Source organism: Papio anubis, chromosome 17 (genome assembly GCF_008728515.1).
Source record: "Papio anubis isolate 15944 chromosome 17, Panubis1.0, whole genome shotgun sequence".
NCBI classification, from domain to species: Eukaryota; Metazoa; Chordata; class Mammalia; order Primates; family Cercopithecidae; genus Papio; species Papio anubis.
In genome coordinates this window covers 52,844,483-52,862,428 of record NC_044992.1, presented here as the reverse complement: position 1 = coordinate 52,862,428, position 17,946 = coordinate 52,844,483, and the positions used below count along the sequence as shown (strand labels likewise).

At 38.5% G+C, this 17,946-nt stretch overlaps 1 protein-coding gene across 10 annotated transcripts in view; it reads left to right on the top strand.

Moving 5' to 3' along the window:
- Positions 1-17,946, top strand: part of NSF (N-ethylmaleimide sensitive factor, vesicle fusing ATPase) — a 160,206-nt gene that overhangs the window by 94,656 nt on the left and 47,604 nt on the right. For all 10 annotated transcript variants that reach the window (XR_002517891.2, XR_002517890.2, XM_021928364.2 and 7 more), the window contains 5 exons: positions 866-1,031; positions 1,804-1,878; positions 2,421-2,608; positions 13,031-13,126; positions 17,616-17,772. Coding sequence is in view for 8 of the 10 variants with exons in the window: in XM_021928364.2 (XP_021784056.1) it covers positions 866-1,031; positions 1,804-1,878; positions 2,421-2,608; positions 13,031-13,126; positions 17,616-17,772 (682 nt within the window). In the remaining 2 variants the exon portion in view is untranslated. The remainder of the gene's footprint in view (positions 1-865; positions 1,032-1,803; positions 1,879-2,420; positions 2,609-13,030; positions 13,127-17,615; positions 17,773-17,946) is intronic.

Here is a 17,946-nt window from a genome sequence, read left to right as displayed (position 1 = left end):
TTTTTTGTTTATAAAAGAAAAAGAAAATTCCTAGAGTGCACTTTACTCCCTGATAGGAGACTAAATTATTTAAATATAAATTTTAGAAGGTACATGTTAAATTAACCTAATGAATTAGTAGCGTTCAGAAGTGTTTGTATCTGTTAAAGGTTGGAAATGTACAAACTACTTTCTTTTAGTGGTGATTTTATTTCTAGTAAACTAAGACAGAAATCATTATGCAGAAGAAACAGCACCCCCTTAACGAATATAAAAATGTTCTTTTTATAAACCGTCTCTGTTCTCACTTTATTGTTAGGAAGGAGTAATCTGTTTTCATGTGATATAAGTACTTGTGAGTCATGTTGAGTTTCTTCACTCATTTGTCCAATTCCCAGGCAATCTGTAGGTGGAGTTAACCTTTAGTTACATAATATAACAAAACAAACATTAACCCTACTGCTTCTGGGACAGTCTTCTCACCAAAACTCAGGGAAAATGGGAGGGTGTTGCCACTGACTGACTTAATGAAAGTATCTGACAAATGTAAGAGTTCTTTCAAATAGTGAAATAAGAAATGTATATCAAGTATTTGATGGACTACTTACTTTCTATCTATACACACACACACTATGTATCAGTGTATGTGTACTTTCGTTTTATAGCTATTAAATATGAGGTTCTAGAATGAGTTTCCAGTTTGCAGAATTCTGAGAATGTAGTGCCATCACCTTTGTGAGGACAACAACCACGATTGCACTTGCCATATTTATTAGTCAAAATGAAGCAAAGTCAATCTGTTGAAAGCTTCGTTTTGTTTTTCTGATTAGTTTGTTTAATAAGACATTCAAATTATGATCTTTAATATTGTTTCTTCCCTTAATAGCTTGGTGCTAACAGTGGTTTGCACATCATCATCTTTGATGAAATTGATGCCATCTGCAAGCAGAGAGGGAGCATGGCTGGTAGCACGGGAGTTCATGACACTGTTGTCAACCAGTTGCTGTCCAAAATTGATGGCGTGGAGCAGCTAAACAACATCCTAGTCATTGGTATGTTTACTTTCTTAAAAAGTATGGTTCATTCAAAAACATTAGCCATAAGTTCTGAATTAAGATATGTGTAGGTTGTGATTAAACTGTTTTGCCAGTGTTTCCAAATTAGAATCCAGTGATATTAAAGAATCTTTTGTAATGCCTAGGCTTAATAGGAAAAATAAAAGATGCATTTCAGTCACTTGTAGGTTTAAGCTTATAGCTCACCTGCAGATGAAAAAGATGTAGGTTGAAGCTTATAGCTCACCCAAAAATGAAAAATACACATGAAACAATGGAATGCAGTGGTTTTCAAACTGGGTCTTGCAGGCCTTCAGGGGTCCTCAGAGGTGCTTTCAGGGTCAGTGAGGGCCAGGGAGTGCATTTCAGATCCTACATCACGATTATGACTTCCTCTTTTAGCTGTTTTAAGTACTGAGGTGCTTCTGAAGATGACGTCTAGGGGGAAAAAAGAAAAACACCCTGCTGTTGTATGAAGTCTGAAAACCACTGGCCTATAAAAAAGAGAAGCAACTTTGGAGTCAGAGAGATCGTGTCACATTGCCCCTCTGTCACTTGAACAGATTATTTACCCTTTGAACCTTAAATTTTCTTTTTAAATACAGGAAGTTTTCATAACATTTATATTTCATTGGCTTATACAATAGTGAAATAGTAAAGCAAAGTCTCCTTAGTTTGTTAGGGAAATTACTATTCTTACATATACTAAAAGGACATTTGATTTTATTTTTGAACTCTGATCATTTGTTGTTTTAACATCGGTGTTCAGGAATGACCAACAGACCAGATCTGATAGATGAGGCTCTTCTTAGACCTGGAAGACTGGAAGTTAAAATGGAGATAGGTAAGGAGATCTGTCACTGATTGGTGAGTGGTAGGGGGAGTGGAGGCATTTTGAGTTCATTAACAGGAACAATGTCATGTGGCTTAGTACTTTTTAGAAAAGTTTTATATCATGAGAAGTAGATGTTTACATGCTTGAGTACCTATAAGGAAAATATTAGGATTATAACAATCTCCTCTAGGCTGGCACAGTGGCTCACGCCTGTAATCCCAGCACTTTGGGAGACTGAGGCAGGTGGATCACTTGAGGCCAGTAGTTCGAGACCAGCCTGGCCAACATGGTGAAACCCTGTCTCTACTAAAAATACAAAAAAATCAGCCGGGCGTAGTGGTGTGCATCCCAGCTACTTGGAAGACTGAGATGGGAGAATCGCTTGAATCCAGGAAGCGAAGGTTAGAGTGAGCTGAGATCGTACCACTGCACTCCAGCCTGGGAAACAGAGCGAGACTCTGTCTCAAAATAATAATAAATAATAATAATAATCTCCTCTGATGGTGCTTTCGAGACTAGGAAAATGCCTATTTTATTTTTAATTTCATCAGGCTTGCCAGATGAGAAAGGCCGACTACAGATTCTTCATATCCACACAGCAAGAATGAGAGGGCATCAGTTACTCTCTGCTGATGTGGACATTAAAGAGCTGGCCATGGAGACCAAGAATTTCAGTGGTGCTGAATTGGAGGGTCTGGTGCGAGCAGCGCAGTCCACCGCTATGAATAGACACATAAAGGTGAGGAAAATCAGCTAAACAGATTATAAACATTATGCCAGAATTCTTTCTCTTTTCTTTCAAGCATATCAAGGAGTAGGGAAATACTGACTTTTGGTGGAGAAGAGATGGTAAAAGGAATAAGAATTAATTGTCAACTGCTAAATCTTCAGAGTAGCAGGAAGGAAGATAATGTTTGCATCTGCCCTATAGTAACTGCTGACTCATCTACCTTAGGTCATCACCATCTGACACAGACACGTGAAGTGAAAATTTTGAAGGAGTGTTTTTTAATCTTTGTACTGTATTAAAAGTTGTGGCCGGGCGCGGTAGCTCAAGCCTGTAATCCCAGCACTTTGGGAGGCCGAGACGGGTGGATCACGAGGTTAGGAGATCGAGACCATCCTTGCTAACACGGTGAAACCCCCCCGTCTCTACTAAAAAATACAAAAAACTAGCCGGGCGATGTGGCGGGCGCCGGTAGTCCCAGCTACTCGGGAGGCTGAGGCAGGAGAATGGCGTGAACCCGGGAGGCGGAGCTTGCAGTGAGCTGAGATCTGGCCACTGCCCTCCAGCCTGGGTGACAGAGCGAGACTGTGTCTCAAAAAAAAAAAAAAGTTGTAATATGGCCGGGCGCGGTGGCTCATGCCTGTATTCCCAGCACTTTAGGAGGCCGAGGCAGGCAGATCACAAGGTCAGGAGATTGAGACTATCCTGCCTAACACAGTGAAACCCCATCTCTACTAAAACTACAAAAAATTAGCTGAGCGTGCTGGCGGGTACCTATAGTCCCAGCTACTCGGGAGGCTGAGGCAAAAGAATTGCGTGAACCCAGGAAGCAGAGCTTGCAGTGAGCCAAGATCGTGCCACTGCATTCCATCCTGGGCAACAGAGCGAGACTCCATCTCAAAAAAAAAAAGAAAAAAGAAGTTGTAAGAGGAAGTGGGAGTTTCCACATACTAGAATGTGGGGGGCTGCTTTATTCAGCAAATATATGAATACTTGATGTGCTCACAGTATTGGGCTGAAGACATAAAGATAATTGAACTCTTCCCTCGAGTTCAGAGTCAGGAAAATGGACATATTTTCAAATTAGTACCATAATATTGTAGTTACCATGGTAGAAATACGTACTAGGATACTTTTATTTTGATAAATAAAGTGCTCTTGATCTTCCATCTCTTCTCTCCTTCAGGTTTTAGTTACCACCTGTAGACAGATTTACTGAACATATCTGTCTCCTACTTTCAGATTTGTACTAAATACCCTCACCTAGATGTTTTATCAGGTTTCAGATTTAATATTCCAAAACCAAATTTCCTGTCTTTTTTACTACTTTCCTTTCTGCTCCCATTTCCCTGTTTATCCCAATTTCCCAGGCTTAAAACATCAGGATTACCTTTGATTCCTGACACTCTACTGTGCCCTACATCAAGTCACTTGCCAAATTTTTTCAGTTCTGTCTTGGCAGTGTCTTTAGTTCTCACTGCCACTACCTACCTTCTCTTTGATTAACCTTCTTGTTTCATATCATTCAACCATTCAGACATTTTCAGTGATCCCCCATCATTTACAAAACAAAGTACAGGCTTTTTTTGGGTCTTTTGAGTCCTCTAGATCTGTCCCTAACTGGTCTTTTGGGTCCTCTAGATCTGACCCTAACTGGCCTTTCCAAATGTGCTCCTGATTGTTCTCCAGATGCTTCAGCCAAACATAAATAATCACTGGTCATCAGACATTAATTTATTTTTCAACCTCTCTGCTTTGATTTTGTTTTTTTGCATCACTGAGGCTCTTCATCCTCTACATTTACCTGTCTTTTCATTACCTGGCTCATATGCTACCACTGTCCTCACACCTTTTCACATTTTCCCTTTCAAGAATGTTATACTCGTTTCCTTCTTGAAATCGTAATGTATCATTTATGGTACTGTCAGTTGACTTTGGTTCACAGTAGATTTATTTGGCATCTACTGCATTGCTAGCCCCTGTTCTAGGAGTTAATACTCCAATTGCAAACAAGTAAAGTACCTACCATTAAGCCGCCCACAGTCTAACCCTCCACGTGCAGAAACAGAAAGTACATGCAAGGCCAGGAAGTGAACGCATGTCAGATATGGTCAACTTGTGGGGTGAGAAAAACCTTCATATGCATGTCTGTTGGTAGAACAGGGCCTTTTAGGTAGAGGGAACAACATATGCAAAGGAGCAGAGGCACAGAATAACATAGTAATTGGAGTAATTTAGTATTGCTTCAGCATGGAAGTTAGGGGAGGGATGGTAGAGAGAGATTGTGGGGGATAAGTCAGGAGACTAAAGCAGGGATGGAGCACAAAAAGCCTTTTATACTCTGCTAAGAAGTATGGACTTTTTTTCTGTGAGTAGTGCTAAGCCATTGAGTTTTAAGAATAGCAGTGACATAGTGTTAAAACATAAGATCACTCTGGCAGCTGTGTCAAGTGGAGTAGTTAGAGGAGTGAAGTTGGCGACACAGGACAAGAGGGGGAACTTTATAACAGTTCAGGCAAGAAATAAAAGCCTGAACAGTTAGGCTGAGTATGTTGTAGATATTTGGGTATATCCTATCACTGGTTCTAGACCAGGAGTCCAGCCAACTACCAGTTTTTATGAACAGAGGGCTTTTTTGGAACACAACCACACCCATTAATTGGTGTACTGTCTGTGGTTGCTTGCATGCTACAGTGGCAGAGTTGAGTATTTACAACAGGGACTGCATGGCCCACAAAGCCTATTTTTGTGCTTTTATTTTAGGTACTATCTGCCACTTTACAGAAGTTTGCTGGCCCTCATTCTAGACTTTAAATCCCTATCTTATTCACCTCAGAGTCTCCCACAGTACCCCAAATAGGTCTAAGTAATGAGCACATGGTAGGTGTCCAGTAAATTTTTATTCTTTTTTTGAAAAAGAGTCTTGCTCTGTCCCCCAGGCTGGAGGGCAGTGGCACTGTCTTGGCTCACTGCAACCTCCGCCTGCCGGGTTCAAGCGATTCTTCTGCCTCAGCCTCCTGAGTAGCTGGGGCTACAGGCATGTGCCACCACGCCCAGCTAATTTTTTGTATCTTTAGTAGAGCTGGGGTTTCACCATGTTGGCCAAGCTGGTCTCGAACTCCTGACCTCGTGATCCACCCACCTTGGCCTCCCAAAATGCTGGGATTACAGGTGTGAGCCACCACGCCCAGCTAATATTTTTTAAATGAGTAAACTTATATAAGTATTCTGGAATCAAATTCTATCCATAAGTCATAATTTCCCTATGTAATAGAAGTGGCTTTGTTCTAGCTCAAGAATGCCAAAGGTTTAGATGGTGTGGAAATATTGTATTGGGTCTTTATAGAATGGATCCATTCAGGGACTATGTTTTTATCCTTCTTCTTGCTATACTGTTTTTTGTTTGTTCGTTTGTTAGTTTGTTTTGAGACAGAGTCTCGCTCTTTCGCCCAGGCTGGAGTGCAGAAGCGCAATCTTGGCTCACTACAAGCTCTGCCTCCCAGGTTCAGCCATTCTCTTGCCTCAGCCTCCCGAGCAGCTGGGACTACAAGCGCCTGCAACTACGCCTGGCTAATATTTTGTATTTTTAGTTGAGATGGGGTTTCACCGTGTTAGCCAGGATGGTCTCAATCTCCTGACCTCGTGATCCTTCCGCCTTGGCCTCCCAAAGTGCTGGGATTACAGGCATGAGCCACCATGCTGTACTGTTTTAATAAGAAGAGATGGTTACTTCAAGAAAAATGATGTAAACTGTGTGAAAATTGCTCCCTACCATACTATTCTTTCGTCTCAGACCACATGGGTGCATCCTGACATAATCCACAGTCACTAGTTTACTAGTTGTTGTATTTTTCAGATGCGTTGGCCATGGAATTTTTCTCTTATTTAGTTATTTGTCATTTTAACTACAATAATCCCATCCCAAAATTTCACTTTAAGCCATTGTCTCAGTAAGAAACATGCTTTCTTCAAGCATATATTGGGTTTATCTACATATGAGGCAGTGAGGAATGGTGGGAAGATCGCAGATACCGTAGTCAGAAGGTGTGGTTATGCATTACGTTTCTTTCACTTTTTTGTTTCTGACCTGTCAAGGGGAAATACTACCTATCTAATCAGATTTTTATGAGAATGAAAACAAATACTTTATATAAAAGTGCCTTGTAAACTCTGTACATGCTAGTTATCTCCATTTTTTATTATTAGCTGATTTGAGAGGATATCAGTACATCCTTTTTAATAGATGAATTTCTGATTTTTATTGACTCTTTGTAGTTACACTTTTTCTAATTGTAAAGCTAAAATGTTTGTCACCCTTGTACAGAATATATTATCCTTCTGATTTGCAAGTAACCAGTAGTGCAAATACTTCACATTGTTTTCATCACTTTTTTCCATGTGATAGAATTAGCTGTAAGCTTCAGGTGATATATATTGACTTGTGACCATTACTCCTTGTACCAAATAGCTCCTAATTTTTCACCATGTCAGTGGAATAACTATGTAGGCACTTTGGGGATGAGAAAGCTATGTAAGACACTAATCTTACCCCCAAAAAGAAATATTACTGACGTTTCATTTTCTGCATTTTTAAAAATCTGCATTGTCAGAGGTCTTTAAAGACTATTTTTCCAGTGACTTGTCCTTGGCTAAACAAAAGAAATACAGTTTTAGTCTTCCATTGCTATAGATGTTTAGAGCGTTACTAATCATGAGTGATGAAAAAAATATTTAAATTGAAACATAATTTAAAGTTGTTACTGAACTTTAAAAACATTTAAAACGTATAAGTGTTATGATGTTCTTTCTTTGTATTTTAAAAAGTCATTATTAGTGTTATTTTGCTTCCTTTTCAGAAGATTGAGGCCTAAACAAAGATTTAGTCAGGTGGACTAAACAAGTCTTTCCTGTTAAACTGTTTTTTCAGGTTTTCTGAAACAAGTGGAAAATCTGGTCATAAACACCTGTTGTTCATGTCATTTGTACTTGAACCTATGATTGCGGTCAACTAAAATTCATGTGACATTTGGTGGTTTTTATCCTGAAAGGAATTTCTGCTTCAGGTAGAGAAGATTCATAACCCAAATTTTTTCTCTAATCTGTTGTGAGGAAATAAACTGAGGACACACACACATACACTCACACACTTTCCACCTGAGTCAAAGCTCTAAGTTATGTTTACAGAATTTCATAAAATTTCTTATTTTTTTGCAGAATTTTTGATTGATTAAGGTCATTCTACCCTTAATTTAAGAGGAATGATAAGAACTTTGAAAGGTCAGATTTAAAAGGTTATGAAATTTAAGGGTGACCACTTGATATTTGCTAGTGTTGAAATACAAGTTTATTAGTTTCTGCAGGTATAAGCTGAAAGATGCTGCCTCTTCTATATTGATTAGCTGTTACAAATAAAATGCAGGAAAAATGTTGCTAATTCAAACAAATGAGAAAAGATTTTCTGAATGAGTAAAAATTCAGAATTATAGACTTTTTAAAATAAGATTTTACAAATTTTGATAAAATGCTAAAAGTCAACTAAGAGCAGTCCTTAGAAAATTTATTTTAATGAGCAGGTAGGAATAATTTGCAATTGGAATATTCATTGCTTACAATTATGTAATTTATAGAATTCCTTGTGTGGCTGAAAACAGCTTGTTCTGAAATACTTCTTCCCCACACCCATCTTAATTCACTTTTAAGAAAGGACTTAGCAATTAATTGGGTGAGTCTTTTCTTAATAATTAGCAAAATGACAAGTTTTATACCAGCTTCAGTCCTGAAATCTATCTTATTTTTTGGCAAATGTTGAAAGATGGGAAAGATTTTTCTTTCATACTGCTGTATGTATCTGTCATTTGAATTCAGTTTTACTATAAGAGAATCAGAATGCAAAATATTATGGTAAAAACCTAGACCTGTATAGGAAAGAGGTGTTTAAAGTGAGGCTGGTAGCTTTGTTGAGATTTTAATGTTTTGGTCAGAGCTCCTGTCTTCACTTTGGCTTAAGAGTTTGTATCTTGTAGAATCCTTTCAGATGTATCAAAAAGTTTGAATCAGAGTTAAAACTTCTATATAAGGGTACCTAGGAAGGAAATCCTGTATCTGCCTTTTATAATTTATAAAAACCTCCAGGTTTGTATAAGTATGAAATGAGATAATGTGATATGATGAAATTAGATAGTGTATAGGAGCATACTTTATAAACTATGAAGAACTATAGACAGTTATTATTAATTATCATAGTTCTTTCACGGATATGCTTGGTTCCTATGACACCATTTTTCTTTTTTTCTGTTTTTTTTTTTTTTTTTTTTTTGGAGACGGAGTTTCCCTCTTGTTGCCTAGGCTGAAGTGCAATGGCACAATCTCAGCTCACCACAACCTCTGCCTCCCAGGTTCAAGCAATTCGCCTGCCTCAGCCTCCAAAGTAGCTGGGATTACAGGTGCCCACCACCATGCCCAGCTAATTTTGTATTTTTAGTAGAGAGAGGGTTTTGCCATGTTGGTCAGGCTGGTCTTGAACTCCTGACCTCAGGTGATCCGCCTGCCTCGGCCTTCCAAAGCGCTGGGATTACAGGTGTGAGCCACTGTGCCGGGCCCATTTTTCTTTATTTAAACTTAGAAATGCCAAATAAATGCAATTAATATTTATCAAATGCCTCATATGTGCCAATATAAGCCCTATTAATAATTTAAATGTTTATGTTTGATTTGTTTGTTTGTTTTTGTTTTTGAGAGGGAGTCTCGCTCTGTCGCCTGGGCTGGAGTGCAGTAGTGCAATCTCAGCTCACTACAAGCTCTGCCTCCTGGGTTCACGCCGTTCTCCTGCCTCAGTCTCCCAAGCAGCTGGGACTACAGGTGCCCGCCACCACGCCCAGCTAATTTTTTGTATTTTCAGTAGAGACGGGGTTTCACCGTGTTAGCCAGGGTGGTCTGAATCTCCTGACCTCATGATCCACCCATCTTGGCCTCCCAAAGTGCTGGAATTACAGGCGTGAGTCACCGTGCCCAGCCCAATAATTTAAATGTTAATTGTTCTATTGAAGTAAAATATTTGTCTCTTTGTTACTTCTTACTTTCTTTACAAAAGTTATAGAAGTTATAGATGATGGCATTCTTTTAGTAAAAGATTCAAGAATGTCAAAGCATATAGGGAAAAATGAGAAAGGCCATCTCTAACACTGTTTTCCTTTCACTCTCCAGAGTTAGCCAGAATTTGGGATATATCTTTGAAGTTTGTTTTCTTTATATAATATTTACATTCATATACATGTGTGCTTTTTTAAAAAAATGAACATTAATAGAATTATACTGCAGTGTACATTTTTCACTTACAAATATTCCTTGGATAGCTTTCTGTGTCAATATATGTAAGTCTCCTTCATTATCTTGGACAAATGCAGAGTATTCTAGAATATTGCCACATAATGGAAAATATAAGATCCATGAACACAGGGACCTTTTCCGTTTTATTTACTGCTATGACTCCAGTTCCTTGAACAGGCTTGGTGTCTGGTAGGTACTCAGTAAATAGACTTAATGAATAATTCATTTAACATATGGATTATTTCTGGTTGTGGCTGTTGAAAATAGTACTGTTGTGAAAATGCTTACTTGCCTCCCTGTGCACACAATGAATCATTTTCTAGGGTAGCCATCCAAATATCTTTTCAAAGACATGGTTTCATTGTCTTGTAGTTTCTGGTGTTGCCAGTGAGAGTTATCATACCAATCTCATTCTGGTTTCTTTGCAGGAAACCTATTTTTGTCCCTCAGAAAAGTTCTAGGACTTTCTCTTCACCTTTGGTGCTCTGAAAGTTTACAACAGTGGGTCTGGACATCGTGTGCTGCTTTTCATTTATCCCAGTCATCACTCACTGAACCCTTTAAACTGCAGAGGCACGCCTTTCTTCAGCTATAGGAAATTTTTTTCTCCTCTGTCTTTTATTGTTTCTTCTCTGTGACTCTTTCTGTTCTCTCCTTCCGAGAATCCTGTTAGATCACAGTTAAAACTTCTGGATATTTCTTTCATGCTTTGTAGCCTTTCTGTCTCACTTTCTGTCATTTTGTGGGATTTGGGGTGGAGAGGAAGATAAATAACTGTGTTCTGTTTGCCATCTTCACCCAGCTTCCTGACATAGTTCTTTTTATCCCACAAGGGTGACTTTTTTTTTAATCTGTCATTTCATTTGTCTCGCAGTCTCTTCCTAAAAAAAAAAATATGACTCATATTTCATAATAATTGATGGGAGGTTGATATTTATTTAACATGCTTTTGTTTCATAGTCAGCTTTTTTTTAAGATGCTTTTTTTTTTCAAAGCCATAATACCAATTTAAAAATTAGGTTGTGTTGCTTTGTGCTATTGGTAGTGAGCCCAGTCGCTTTAAAACACGTGTTGGTATCTTAATCACTCATCAGGTCCAGGCAGCTCCAAGTGCTGATAAAGGCCTTGATGCTTCTCCAGATGTCTAAATGCTAGGTCCAGGTGCAGTAAGCAGACTATTTGGAGCTGGCACATAGATTCTGAAGCACAACGTATTATTACAAATCAGAGTTTTAGGTTCTTGGTCTCCTAGAGTAATGGTTCTTAAGCCTGGTTCAGTACCAGAATCACCTGTGGTACTTGATAAAACTATAAAGACCCTCTATTAGACCTGTTTAATCAAAATGCTATGGGGAATGGAACTGAGTGCCTGTATATCTCTGAAGGCTCTGGAGGTTATTCTGATACGCAGCCAAGTATGACTGTGTTTTCATGTCTGTATATATTTTCTTTTTGTATGGGTTTTCACTGTTCTTATTCTCCGTATGTATTTTTTCTTACTCATTCCTCATGAGTAAAATGGCTATACAGTGTCCCTTGGTACAGATGTGTTCTAATTTACATAACATCCCCTCTTGGTAGACATTATTAATATGCTTCTAGTCTTTTTTCATAACAAGTTACTTTAGTACACTTGTACTTGTATACTTGTACGTGTAACTTTGTACACATTTGTGAATATATGGGATAAATTACTAGAAGTGGACTTGTTCAGAGGGTATATATATTTGTGAATTTGAGAGATGTGTTTTCTTTGATTCCAATTTTTAAAATTGTTTTAAAATACCCATAAAATTGACTGGGTGCAGTGGCTCATGCCTGTAATCCCAGCACTTTGAGTGGCCGAGGCGGGTGGATCTCAAGGTCAGGAGATCAAGACCATCCTAGCTAGCGTGGTGAAACCCTGTCTGTAGTAAAAATACAAAAAATTAGCCAGGCGTGGTGGCAGGTGCCTGTAGTCCCAGCTACTCGGGAGGCTGAGGCAGGAGAATGGCGTGAACCTGGGAGGTGGAGCTTGCAGTGTGCCGAGATCGCGCCACTGCACTCCAGCGTGGACAACAGAGCAAGACTCCGTCTCAAAAACAAACAAACAAAAAAAACCATAAAATTTACCGTGCAACCATTTTAAATGTACAATTCAGTGGCATTAAACCTTTCGTCTCCAGACCTCTTTTCATCTTGTAAAACTGACTGAAACTCCATACCCATAAACAGTAACTCCCCATTCCTTCCTCTCCCTATCCCTGGCAACTACCATTTTACTTTCTGTCTCTTGGATATCAGCTACTCCAGGAACCTCATATAAGTGGATTGTACGGTATTTGCTTATTTAACTTAGCATAATGTCCTCAAGGTTCATCAAGTTGTAGCATGTCAGAATTGTCTTTCTTTTTAAGGCTGAATAATATTCCATTGTGTATACATAACACATTTTGTTTTTCCGTTCCTCTGTCAATGGACATATGGATTTCTTCCACACTTTAGCTATTGTGAGTAATGCTGTCATGAACAAGGCTGTACAGATATCTCTTCAAGACCCTGTTTTCAGTTGTTTGGGGTATAGACCCAGAAGTGGAATTGCTGGATCATATGATAATTATATTTTTAATTTTATTAGGAACCACCATATTTTTGTTTCCCACGGTGACTGAACCATTTTACTTACGTTCCCACCAGCAGTTCATAAAGGTTCTGATTTCTCCGCATCCTCACCAACGCTTCTTATTTTCTGCGTTTTTGTGGTAGTAGCCTTCCTAATGAGTATGAAGTGAAATCTCTTTGTAGTTTGGATTTGCATTTCCCTAGTGATTAGTGAGGTTGAACATCTTTTCATGTGCTTATTTAAGGCCATTGTATATCTTTTTTGGAGAAATGTTTGTTTAAGTTCTTTGCCCATTTTTGATTTGGTTTTTTCTTGTTCAATTTTGGCAGTTCTCTATGTATTCTGGATATTAATCCCTTATATATGTGATTTGCAAATATTTCAGATTTTTTAATGTATGAAAATATGCGTTTTAATCCTCAAGAGTTAACGTTCTTAAACTGAAAATATTCTTAGCTATTCTTAAATCTTGGAAGTCCTTACATGTTGTTTTTATCTCTTCTTAGGCCAGTACTAAAGTGGAAGTGGACATGGAGAAAGCAGAAAGCCTGCAGGTGACGAGAGGAGACTTCCTTGCTTCTTTGGAGAATGATATCAAACCAGTGAGTATGCCCATTGAGTATATATATAGGCCAAAAAGTAATGATAATAACTCAGGAGAAAAATAAGTACCCAGTATTATGGAAGGTTATAGCATATGCAGTTTCATAAAATGAGAAAATCTTAATATTGGAAATGTTCAATATGCAAAACATCTGTGTAATAATCCCAGTGGCTGGTGATATTACTTACCTAAATATTTTCGTGATAGGAAGCTTACCATCTTGTAAGGCAGGCCATTCAGTTTTGAGACTTTCCAATTATTGTTTTACTTTATATTGAACTAGAGCTAATTTTCTGATTGGTTCTTATACAATCCCAAACTATAGAAACCTAAATTCAGTCCAACTTCCATATGTCAGTCATTAGGATATTTAAAATTGACGCTCACATCCTCCTTCTCCTCTCTCTCTCTTTTCTCCTCAGCCTCCTCCAAGGCATCCCTTTTTCTTGCTCAGTACATTTAGTTTCTCTGACTACTGTAGTTTCTAAGACTTAAAAAAAGTGTCAGTTTTCTTAAAAGGCATTCAAAATAGTCATAGTTGAGCTTTAGAATGCAGTATAAGGTTATTAACCCATTTTCCTATAAAACAACTACTAACATTTGAGTAACTTTGGTTAGAGTCCTGTGTTAATACAAAAACAAATTGTAGAAAGTCCCAGTTCTTAAAGAGTGTGTGTTTGGTTTTCTTTCTTAAATGGACCTCAGGTCCATTAAGATTAGTCTTAATCTTTATGACACACTGTTATTAGTCTACATTTTCATGGTGTGTAAAATAAGATATGGTATATGTAGTTTTCTGGGACTTGCTATTTATTAAATATTTTATTGCCAAGAGTCATCTATGTCAGGAATTCCCAACCACCAGTACTGGTCCGTGACCTGTTAGGAACTGGGCCACACAGCAGGAGGTGAGCAGCAAGCAAGTGAGCCTCATCTGTATTTACAGCCACTCCCCATTGTTCGCGTTACCACCTGAGCTCTACCTCCTGTCAGATCTTTGGTGACATTAGATTCTCATAGGAGTATGAACTCTGTTGTGAACTGCATATCTGAGGGATCTAGATTGCACACTCCTTATGAGAATCTAATGCCTGATAATCTGTCACTGTCTCCCATCACCCCCAGATGGGACCATATAGTTGCAGGAAAACAAGCTCAGGCTCCCACTGATTCTACATTATGGTGATTTGTATAATTATTTCATTATATATTACAATTTAATAATAGAAATAAAGTGCACAATAAATGTAGTGATGTAGTGTGCTTGGGCCGGGCACGGTGGCTCATGCCTGTAATCCTAGCACTTTGGGAGGCTGAGGCGGGCAGATCATGAGGTCGGGAGTTCAAGACCAGCCTAACCAATATGGTGAAACCCTATCTCTACTAAAAATACAAAAATTAGCTGGGCATAGTGGTGCGTGTCTGTAATCCCAACTACTCAGGAGGCTGAGGCAGGAGAATCACTTGAACCCAGGAGGCAGAGGTTGCAGTGAGCCAAGATCGCACAACTGCACTCCAGCCTGGGTGACAGAGCGAGACTCTGTCTCAAACAAACAAACAAAAAAGTAATGCACTTGAAACATCCCGAAACCACCGCCTTCCCCTGCATGGAAAAATTGTCTTCTATGAAACTCGTCCCTGATGCCACAAAGGTTGGGGACTGCTGATCTATATGATTTCTTGTAACTAGACATCATTCATTTTCATGCTGAATAGCATTCCATTGTGTGACTACCACAGTTCATCTATTTTCCTGTTGATTGTGAATGTTGTCAGTTTTTTATTAAAAACAGATTTGTTATAAGCATTCTTGAATGAATTTCTCTTATTTAGGAATAAAATTATTGGGTTGTTGGATATATGAATGTCCAGCTTTAAAAAAACATTTCCCAGTGGTTGAACCAATTAACACTGCCCCCAATACTGTGAAAAATATCCGTTTGTTCTGTATCCTCTCTGACACTTGGTATTATCAGATTTATTTTTTATTTATTTTTGAGATGAAGTCTCACTCTGTCGCCCAGACTGGAGTGCAGTGGCGCAATCTCAGCTCACTGCAACCTTCATCTCCCAGATTCAAGCAGTTCTTCTGCCTCAGCCTCCCGAGTAGCTGGGATTACAGGTGCCTGCCACCATGCTTGGCTAATTTTTGTATTTTTAGTAGAGACAGGGTTTCGCCATGTTGGCCAGGCTGGTCTCGAACTCCTGACCTCAGGTTGTCTGTCTGCCTCGGCTTTCCAAAGTACTGGGATTACAGGTGTGAGCCACTGCACCCAGCCTCAGATTTAATTTTTGCCATTCAGTTGGGTGTAAAATGAGATCTCATTTCAGTCTTGATTTGCATTTTGGTTATTACTTAAGAACTTAAGCATTTCTCCATATGTTAATTAACCACACGCATGTGTTGTGTGAAATACTGTTCAAGTCTTTTGCCTATTTTTCTGTTGTACTGCTTATTTGACTAATACAAGTTCTTTATATACTTTTTTCTCAATTTTGTATTGTGTTAAAATACATATGAAGTTTACCATTGTAATCATTTTTAAATGTATAGTTCAGTGGTATTAAGCACATTCATAATGTTGTGTAATCATCACCACCATCCATCTCCAAAACTCTTTTCTTCTTGAACTGAAATTCTATACCCATTAAACAATAATTCTTTTTTCCTTCCCCTACAACACCTGACAGCCACCATTCTACTGTCCATCTTTATGAATTTCACTAATCTTAAGTACCTCATATAAGTGAAATCATAGTATTTGTCTTTTTGTAACTGGCTTATTTAATGTAGCATAATGTCCTCAAGGTTCACCCATCTTGCAGCAAGGGTCTGGAGGATAAAACAAAAAAAAATGAAGTTATGGGATATGTAAGGAAGATACACACGTTATGTATCTTGGGAGAGTCACTGTTTTATGGTTCAGGTATCTTAAAGCTTCTGCTGTGAGGCTTGGAGTATATAACTGGAAAAATTAAAGACAAAAGCCAGCCTATAATTTTTTTTTTTTTTTTAAATGAGATGGAGTCTCTCTCTATCTCCCAGGCTGGAGTGCAATGGCGTGATCTCAGCTCACTGCAACCTCCGCCTCCCGGGAGAATCCCGAGATTCTCCTACCTCAGCCTCCCAAGTAGCTAGGATTACAGGCACACACCACCACAGCCAGCTAATTTTTGTATTTTTAGTATAGATGGGGTTTCACCATGTTGGCTAGGTTGGTCTGGAACTCCTGACCTCAGGTGATCTGCCTGCCTCAGCCTCCCAAAGTGCTGAGATTACAGGCTTGAGTCACTGCGCCCAGCTGTAAAAATTTCTTAGAACAGCCATTCGGCCGGTATGAATTAGGCTCATCATTACTTTTTACACTACTACAGAATTTGCCATATCCAGGCCAAAGAATGAGGACCTTCCTCTGTATGCAGGAATCAGAGGACCAGTATATGCAAGGAGACTACCTAAAAAGTGGTCTGAAAAATTATTTTGTGGCAAAGTAATAGAGATATGAGATCGCTGGATACTGTTTCAGAGACAGTGTTACAAAAACAGCTTTGTGTGAGGTCCATGTTCTAAAGAACTGTTAAAACTATTCCATACATCAGGTAGTCAAAAGTTGACTTTTTGAGGGATGTGATGATATTTTAAAAGTTGAAATTCTCAAGATACATGATCTTTACATGTACGTGATCTTTACATATGGTAGGTTATGTTTTCCTATTCTGTTAACCTCATGAAAATCCAATTCAATTGTAAATACTAAAGTTATTGACTACTTTTGGCAGCTGTTTTGATGGGAGGTATAACCTTTGAGATTAAAAGTTGAAAATGAAGAAGGGTGCAATTTAAGCTCCAATATATAGTGAACACAAATAGAATTATTATCTGTATTAATTGCTTTTATATCCTTTTCATTACAGCTGCTCATTTCTGTCTCATCCTAAATCTTGTATTTACACATATAAACTTACGTTGGTGCCATTTAACTATGTCCCCTACCACAAAGTTGATGTGAACATGATCTTCTCATTACCATTTCGTATCCTCATGTTAATCCATAGCACCTGCAATCAGTGTTAAGGTAGTATATTTGTCAACTGCGCTGTTTGTAATTTCTAAGTCCATAATCTCTTTTTTCCTTTGTTCTTAACAGAACAGCCTCAAACTGCATAGTGTTGATAAAAATAAGCACGTTGGAACATACTCTTTCTGTCAGGAATTATGAGGGTTTGAGCTCTGGTAGATTCTGAGCCTAAAATCCATTGTTTTTATTCCATGAGGTCATTCAAAGCAGCCTTTTTTTTCCTATTGGGAAAAAAGTTAAATGATAAATTATACAAGTTGTTTTGCTTTCCAGGCTTTTTATATTAATATGGGATAGTGATCAATATCTTTAGCATGTACGAATTATAACTCATCTTTTATACTGTTAAATATTTTAGTTTTTAACACTAATGCTCAAAATGCTTTAAACTGTCCTTTTTCTTAATAGGCATTTGGCACAAACCAAGAGGATTATGCAAGTTACATTATGAACGGTATCATCAAATGGGGTGACCCAGTTACTCGAGTTCTAGATGATGGGGAGCTGCTAGTGCAGCAGACTAAGAACAGTGACCGCACACCATTGGTCAGCGTGCTTCTGGAAGGTGAGGACGAATGAGGAGATGGGATTAAAAGTTAAAGGAGGCCGGGCGCGGTGGCTCAAGCCTGTAATCCCAGCACTTTGGGAGGCCGAGACGGGCGGATCACGAGGTCAGGAGATCGAGACCATCCTGGTTAACACGGTGAAACCCCGTCTCTACTAAAAAATACAAAAAACT